The sequence below is a fragment of the Triticum dicoccoides genome, chromosome 2A (genome assembly GCF_002162155.2).
Source record: "Triticum dicoccoides isolate Atlit2015 ecotype Zavitan chromosome 2A, WEW_v2.0, whole genome shotgun sequence".
Taxonomy (NCBI): Eukaryota; Viridiplantae; Streptophyta; class Magnoliopsida; order Poales; family Poaceae; genus Triticum; species Triticum dicoccoides.
Window position 1 is genome coordinate 187,357,262 of NC_041382.1, and position 8,798 is coordinate 187,366,059.

General features: G+C 49.7%; 1 protein-coding gene across 1 annotated transcript; it reads left to right on the forward strand.

Moving 5' to 3' along the window:
* Positions 1-4,212: 4,212 nt before the first annotated feature.
* LOC119354128 (anthocyanidin 3-O-glucosyltransferase 2-like) lies at positions 4,213-5,831 on the forward strand. The gene has a single exon (XM_037620830.1). The coding sequence runs from the start codon at positions 4,256-4,258 to the stop codon at positions 5,705-5,707; it is 1,452 nt and encodes a 483-aa protein (XP_037476727.1). The 5' UTR covers positions 4,213-4,255; the 3' UTR covers positions 5,708-5,831.
* Positions 5,832-8,798: the final 2,967 nt, after the last annotated feature.

An 8,798-nucleotide genomic window follows, 5' to 3' on the forward strand; every position in this document is an offset into this window, starting at 1 on the left:
AAGAAATCTCCAGAAGGTTCCTAAAACTAGTCCTCAAGCTCACTTCGCTTTGGTTCTAATGGGCTGGACCATCTTCCTGGTGTAGTGGGTGATCATAGCCTTAACGCTCGCAATGAGCGATACACAACATTTTTTATTGTGATCTTGCTCATGAATTCATGGTCGTACTAGGCCTGGCTGGCACTGGTCTCGGGCAGTAGAAAAGTGGGAGGAGATGCTATTTGCCACGCCACCTGAAGGAGTGGGAACTGCCGGCAGCTGGTGCCGCCCATTATAAAATTTAATGTAAGTTTTCCCTTTCTTATATACCTCAAAATTTCTATAATAGTTAGTAATTTAGTTTAAAAATAGGGAAATAAAAAATCGTGTTACAAAAAAGGAAACATTTTATAACAAAATACTGATATGTTTTTTATTCAATAAGTTTTTACTAAAATCAATTTAACAACAGAGTATATATAAAACTTAAAATGCTCACATATATCTAGAAAGAACGTTTTTTAAATATATTGTAAATATATGTATATAAAAATGATGCAATATATACAAGAATAGTTGCTATACATGTTAAATATATGTTCATAAATTTTTGAAAAAGAATGGCACATATTTGCCAAAAAAGGGAAATGGAAAACAAAGCAAAAAAAATAAAATAAAAAACAATAACCAAAAAAGGAAAAAAAATCATGTGTCATATATAAAAGAAATGTTCAACTTGTATTTAAAAATTCTCAGCTACGTACAGGAAAAATATTCATGTATTAAAAAATCATGCATTTGAAGTAATTACTCATGTGTTATACAATATATGATCTAATGACCATGTACTTTTAAGAATATGGTTACATATTTTCCCAAAATAAACGTAAATAAGAAAATGAATAGGGAATAAAAAAAATGAAAAATGAAACAAAAAATATCCCATCGAGGAGGACGGGGACGCTCTTGGCTGGGATCCATTTGGCTTGGATGCCTTGATGATTAGGACAAAGACTCTTCGGCGGCACCCCGGTGAGGATGATGGATGCTCCCTTGTCGAGGTCTGCTTGGCAACACATGAGTGATCCAGGCGGAGTGTCATTAGCGGAGGCCGAATGACAAGGACGGAGAGACTCCATCGAATCCCGCTTGGTGGAACTTCCATCACGAAGGCATGGGTCCTTAACAAATGACAAAGGCTACCCATGATGTTCACCGTTCGATCCGCCTATCACTTAGCCATGGACGAGCGCGAGCGTCCATCGGCAACCGCCACGAGCAGGGCACCGAATGGTCGTCGCGTCATCTGGAAGATCATATGGGGGTACCCTGCTCCCCCAAAGGTACGCGTCTTTGCATGGAGGCTTGTGTCTAATTCTCTGGCTACTTGGGAAAATAAATTTTCTCGCCACCTTGAACATACCGACTCGTGTGCCCCATTTGTACTGTGGAACAGGAGGACAGTTTCCATACAATGTGTAGGTGCCCCTTCGTGAAGAACATCTGATGTGCCATGGCCTTGGACTGGTCGTTGTCGGATATTGATGATGTTCGCAATATTGGACCAGAGTGGCTTTTTACCCTGCTCGAGCCGTTCACGGAAAATATTCGGATGGTGGTGCCGATGACCATGTGGCACGTGTGGTCCGTTCGTAATGAACTCACGCGTGGGAAGCTAGCCCCTCCAACAGAAGCATCACGACCCTAGGGGTATATAAACTCTCTCTTGTGAATTCAACAACATTCCTCGAGGAACATTGAGAAAGGCAAAATAGTGGTGCACGTACTAGCTAGCAAGAGCAGCTACGACATGCAACATGCAGGAAACAAGCAAGAGGAGATTCTCTGGTCACCGCCTGCCCATGGATGAACGAAATTAAATACCGATGAAAGTTATATATCAAGGAAACAAGGGCGGCTGGTGGTGGAATGGTGCTTTGAGATGATACCGGCGCTATTCTTTTACTGCATGCAGACAAATCACCACATGCGATGATGGACTAGAGGCAGAGGTTATGGCGTGTAAGGAAGGCCTTGATCTTGCTCTTCACCGCACTGTCTTACCCATTGCCATTGAGTTGGACTATGCTCAGGCAGTCTCGATGTTAAACGTGAGTCATGGGGACCGCTCGAGATACAGGACACTTGTGCGAGACATCCAGTCATTGATGTTAGAGGACCCACGGGAGATTTCAATTATGCATATTAGGCACACTCAAAATAAAGTTAGTCATAGCCTCGCAGCCTACAGGCGTAGTACACCCCATACTGCCATTTGGTTTGGTACAGGCACAGACGAAGTTGTAAACTTGTGTACGGCTGAAAAGCCACCTTGAGTTATGAAATCTCCCTATTTTCCGCAAAAAATAGCCATGATAAGAAGACTTCCATAATAAATCTCTTCAGTCGGACACAAAGGAAGATTGAAGTTCAGCAAATCCTTAGCTTCTTGCTTACTCATCTCAAGGATAACGTCAACAATAATACATAAAAATGATTTTGAAAGGACCTAGATGTCACCTAGAGGGAGGGGGTGAATAGGCGTTTTAAAACCAGATCGGCTTTATTCTAATGCGGAATTAAACTGAACAGATATTTTTCAAGCACAAAATCCTAATATGCTCGGCTCAACTAAATGCATCAACAGTCTATGCTCAATGAGATAGGCACTTAAAGTAAATTAGCAAGCACAAACTATATCACAATGTGGAATGAAAAAATACAACTAAGCAATTCAAACTAGCATAAGATACATTAATATGAGCAAGTATGAATTGCATAAAGTAAAGGGAACAAGGGACAATCGATGTTTTCCCGAGTTCAAGTATCCATTGATATTCTACACTTTGTTAGAGAGGTGCCGAAGTCAAAGCTCCGGAGCGTCACCAAATGGCTCGCCCTATTCTCCCTTTGATCACTCCCAATGGATGAGCCTTCCCAATGGAAAGGTCTCATCCACTATGGTTAGCTTCTTCCTTCACTCCGGAGATGGCAAGCTCCAACCCACTTCATAAGACCACCAAGGCCTCTTCACAAACTTCTCCAAGAAATCACCAACTCAACACCACCAAACCGTCTAGGAATTGATGACCTCCAAGCGTAATAAACTCGCGGGCTCTCAATCAAATAAATCGATGCGGATAGCTCAAATCAATGCAACAAATACAAAGCAAGGTCAAGTAATGTATGCTCAACTCACTGTATCAATCTCACAAGAAGCAACTCAAGAAAATATGAGATTGAAGAGAGGGAAATAATGAAGGTCAACAAACGGCTCCAAGATCCATCCATAACCCCCACCCACCCACCTCACTTAGAAGAGACAAGGACTTGCTGGAGTTGGTTTGTGGCTCAGAATAATGATAGAAACATGTAAGATTTGCCCGTAAAGCCCGTAAAAGCGACGTGGAAGAATGACCCTTAAATAGCCAACCCCCAAAAGTTAGTTGTTGGACTCAAACGACACTTCACTAGACGCCCTCCCATGGGCATGGTACAACCCCGTGAGAACGGGACGCCCCGTGCATGAGGATAAGCTCATTTAAACACTATAAGATAAAACTGCGGAGAACGTTAATCCTTCTAGATGAAAAGAAAAAGACATCACTAACCAGTGAACGTCCATTTTTAAGCAATCCCAGCGAACGCCTAGGGCTGCCAGATCCCGATCCAACGGATGACCATTATTCTGCACAGCTTTGCAATTTTCTGCCAATCTTCACACTCAATTTTCGTTTTAGAGCATGACAAATCTTGTAGCAATTTTATCTGTTTTCACATGGCAATTATGGGCGTTCGCTGGGAGATGTAAAAATACCCAAGCAAAACTCAAAAAAATCTAACGTCAGTTCTTTGACATCTTCTTCTTCTTCTCTTTTTTTGAGTGGAAGTTCTTTAACATCTTCTAAAGGGAAATGTTTTGAAGCGGTCCTTGCCCGGCCATGATCTTTCATTTTTTTCATTCGGAAGTCCTTAGCTTATTCATACTAGTACGATGACAGCGAGAATGGAGAATCCTTAGTTTTGCTATATACATATGGCGTTGCGTATGCTCATTTGTTATTTTTCGAAGAGGCGACGTATTCGGCAGGCTGTACCTTTCGGTGGCAAAGCTGATGCGATTTGGATGCGACCAAAGCCAGGGTAGCACTAGCACCCAATTTGTCGCATAACATAGGGCCTGGCGTGATCGCCTCAAGAGGATCCGTCCAACTTGTCCAACGCAGAGCTCGCCACTGCTGACCAAGATTCCCATTGTGTCCACTCCAGTCCATCAATGACGTCTCGGCCAACCGTGGTCCTCGTCCCGAGCTGGGGATCCGGCCACTTCATGTCCGCGCTCGAAGCCGGCAAGAGGCTTCTCGCCACCGGCCGGGGCGCCTTCACGCTGACCGTGCTCGTCATGCACGCGCCATCCGAAGCAATGGCGTCCGAGGTCCAGGGCCACGTGCGCCGGGAGGCAGCTTCCGGCCTCGACATCCGCTTCCTCCAGCTCCCCGCCGTCGAGCACCCCACCGGCTGCGTGGACCCTGTTGAATTCGCGTCCCGGTACGTCCAGCTCCACGCGCCCCACGTCAAGGCGGCCATCGCGCGCCTGGGGCCGTCGTCCCGGGTGGCCGCGGTCGTCGTCGACCTCTTCTTAACTGCCCTATTCGACGTTCTCCACGAGCTCACCGTGCCGGCGTACGTGTACTTTGCCTCCCCCGCCGCGTTCCTGGCGCTCATGCTGCGCCTGCCGGCGCTCCGCGAGGATCTGACGGGTGCCGGGTTTGAGGCGATGGAGAGCACGGTGGACGTGCCCGGGCTGCCGCCGGTGCCGCCGTCTTACATGCCGGCATGCCTTGTGAAAGCGAAGATCCAGAGCTACGACTGGTTTGAGTACCACGGCCGCCGCTTCATGGAAGCCAGGGGCGTCATAGTGAACACCTCAGTCGAGCTCGAAAGCTCGATTCTCGCGGCGATCGCGGACGGCCAGTGCGTACCCGGACGCCCTGCTCCGGCGCTACACGCGATCGGCCCGGTTGTCTGGTTCGGTTCGACGGACGACCAGCAGCCGCACGAGTGCGTGCGGTGGCTCGACGCGCAGCCGCCGGCTTCGGTGGTTTTCCTCTGCTTCGGGAGCATGGGGTCCCTCGACGCGGCACAGGTGAGGGAGGTAGCCGCCGGCCTGGAGCGCAGCGGCCACCGCTTCCTGTGGGTGCTACGAGGCCCGCCCGTCGCCGGCACGCGGCTCCCGACGGACGCGGACCTGGACGAGGTGCTCCCGGAGGGTTTCCTGGAGGCGACTGCGGGGAGGGGGCTGGTGTGGCCGGCGTGGGCGCCGCAGAGGGAGATCCTGTCCCACGCCGCCGTGGGCGGCTTCGTGACGCACTGCGGGTGGAACTCCATCCTGGAGAGCCTGTGGTCCGGCGTGCCGATGATCCCGTGGCCGCTGTACGGGGAGCAGCACCTGAACGCGTTCGAGCTCGTGGCCGGCGTGGGCGCGGCGGTCGCGCTGGAGATGGACCGAAGGAAGGGATTCTTCGTGGAGGCGGCCGAGCTGGAGCGAGCGGTGCGGAGCCTGATGGGCGGCGCGTCGGAGGAGGGGAGGAAAGCGAGGAGGACGGCCGCGGAGACGAGCGCCGCGTGCAGGGAGGCCGTCGGCGAGGGCGGCTCGTCGTGCGCCGCGCTGCAGAGGCTCGTGCGCGAGATTTTGGTTTCGCCGACGGAGGGAAACGATTCCCGCTAAATTTGCAGCAAGCGCCGTGGTGATGCACTGATGGGCAGTGTATCCGTTCTGCGAGCAGCTTTCTTCTCTGAAACCATCAGTGTTCGGCTCCCCTGTTCCATTTGCATAGAAACCATGATGTTCAGATAAGATTCAGACCAGCCGACGGCCAAATCCAAACCAAGGAAAATAGAAACATGCTATTACAAACCTAAGCAATCCACAGAGAACACCAAACAAGTTCAGTCCCCCCCTCATGCAAGGGCATCTCCAAGACCGACCTATCACGGAAGCCATCCAACGCCGACCTATATCGGTCCATGAAACGGTCTAGACGCGATTTCTTTCCCAAATCGAGGACAAAAGTGGGGGAGCCCGGACCGCTCCCAATCCCGTTTCTGATCGCCCTGACCCACCAAAAAACCTCACCCCTCCCCCGTGCGCTCCCGCCCGGCGCCAGCTGCCCACATTCAGGCCGTTGTAGTGCGCGCCGCTCCGCATTGACGACCGCCCAGTCCGGACGCGACCTCTCACTGCCTCGGCCATTGAAGCAGCGTGCCGGCCGAGGGCGCCGCCTGACGCCCGGCTGAACATGCCTCCTTGCCGCATTCATACAGCCTCATTAACCCCGCGTGGAACCCGAGAAACCTACTCTGGTGACACGTTCGTTCATGAATGGGCCGGCATTAAACACAACGCCGGACGATCTCCTATCGTCTGCCCTCTATTTAAATGAGGGCAGACGCCGGGCAAGAACCACGCCCCTCCGCCGCTCCCCCAATTTCCTCCTCCGCCACTCTTTCGATGGCTTCCAAAGAGCAATTCTCAGGCATACAAGCCGACTGGGTGGCCCGCTGAGCCGGCCGGATACGAGCGAGGCAGTTCGCTGCCCCACCTCCTATGCCTCACCTGAAGGAGCAAGTTTCCGCCCCAAGCCGCCGCATGGTTCAACAACTCGCTGCTCTAGGCCCACTCGATGAGCAGTGGCCAGTTGCTCGACGCCAACATGGCGGGGAGCACGACGGCACGGGCGTCATCGTTGTCGTCGACGACCGTGCCTCCCGTGTCTGCGGGCACGCCTCTCGTGCTGCAACTGCGCCTCTCATGCATGCGAACGCACCTCCCGTGCCTACAATCGCGCCATGCAGGCAGACACAGAAGCCATGTGCGCGGAGAGCGACGAGTCAGTAGCCGACGCCTCCGCGTCCGCTGCCATCACCGAGGAGAAGTAGAACACAGGAGTCCGCCGCCGCTTGGGTCCCACAAAGGGCACCACCGCTACACCGACGTACACAGCCGATGTCTTGCCCGAATCTTCTCTTTCAAGGACCTCCATCGATCCCACATGGGCTTCATGGAAGTGGAGGCGCCGCCTTCCCCTCCCGCTGAAGCATCAACCGGGGGTTCCACTCCGATGAGTGGCGGGGAAGCGAGCCATCCTTTGTGCTGAAGCATATACCTCCGGAGCTCCCGGCAGTCCGGTGGGTATTAATTATACCTTTAGAGCCAGACTAGGACAGTTGATGTAAATGCACTGAAATTTGTCATGTTTATATGAAAATCTGGTTTTTCATATGAAATCCGTCACGTCTGCATGAAATCCAGCCGTGTTTGCACGAATTTCGTCCGGTGACTTGTTGTGGAAATGTATGTGGCTAGCGTTGGATGCCTACCTCCCGCATCCGTGTCCGCGGACTGGCCCCCCTTATTCGCGGACGGATGCGCGTGGTTTTTGGGGGTTGCCATTGGAGGTAGCCTAACCTGAAGGAAATATGCCCTAGAGGCAATAATAAAGTTGTTATTTTATATTTCCTTATTCATGATAAATGTTTATTAATCAGGCTAGAATTGTATTCATCGGAAACCTAAATACATGTGTGAATACATAGGCAAACACTGTGTCCCTAGTGAGCCTCTACTTGACTAGCTCGTTGATCAAAGATGGTTAAGGTTTCCCAACCATGGACATGAGTTGTCATTTGATAATGGGATCACATTAGGAGAATGATGTGATGGACAAGACCCATATGTTAGCTTAGCATAACAATCGTTCAGTTTTATTGCTATTGCTTTCTTCATGTTAAATACATATTCCTTCGACTATGAGATTATACAACTCCCGAATACCGGAGGAGTACCTTGTGTGCTATCAAACGTCACAACGTAATTGGGTGGTTATAAATATGCTCTACAGGTATCTCCGAAGGTGTTTGTTGGGTTGGCATAGATCGAGATTATGATTTGTCACTCCGAGTACCAGAGAGGTATCTCCGGGCCCTCTCGGTAATGCACATCATGATAAGCCTTGCAAGCAATGTGACTAATGAGTTAGTTGCAGGATGATGCATTATAAAACAATTAAAGAGACTTGCCGGTAACGAGATTGAACTAGGTATGAAGATACCGACGATCGAATCTTGGGCAAGTAACATACCGATGACAAAGGGAATAACGTATGTTGTCATTACGGTACGACCGATAAAGATCTTCGTAGAATATGTGGGAACCAATATGAGCATCCAGGTTCCGCTATTGGTTATTGACTGGAGATGTGTCTCGGTCATGTCTACATAATTCTGGAACCCGTAGGGTCCGCACGCCTAACGTTTGATGACGATTTGTAATATATGAGTTATGTGATTTGGTGACCGAATGTTGTTCGGAGTCCCGAATGAGATCACGGACATGATGAGGGGTCTCGGAATGGTCGAGAGGTAAATATTCATATATAGGACGACACAGAACTAGCTCTAGTTCATCAATGTAATATAGGCATGTATTCCGAATATAATACGTGCTTATGGAAAAGAACTTGCATGACATCTTTTGTTCTACCCTCCCGTGGCAGCGGGGTCCTATTGGAAACTAAGGGATATTAAGGCCTCCTTTTAATAGAGTACCGGACCAAAGCATTAACACATAGTAAATACATGAACTCCTCAAACTACGGTCATCACCGGTAAGTGTCCCGATTATTGTCACTTCGGGGTTAACGGATCATAACACATACTCCCTCCGTTCGGAATTACTTGTCGTAGAAATGGATGTATCTAGACGTATTTTAGTTCTAGATACATCCATTTTCGAGACAAGTAATTCCGAACGGAGGGAG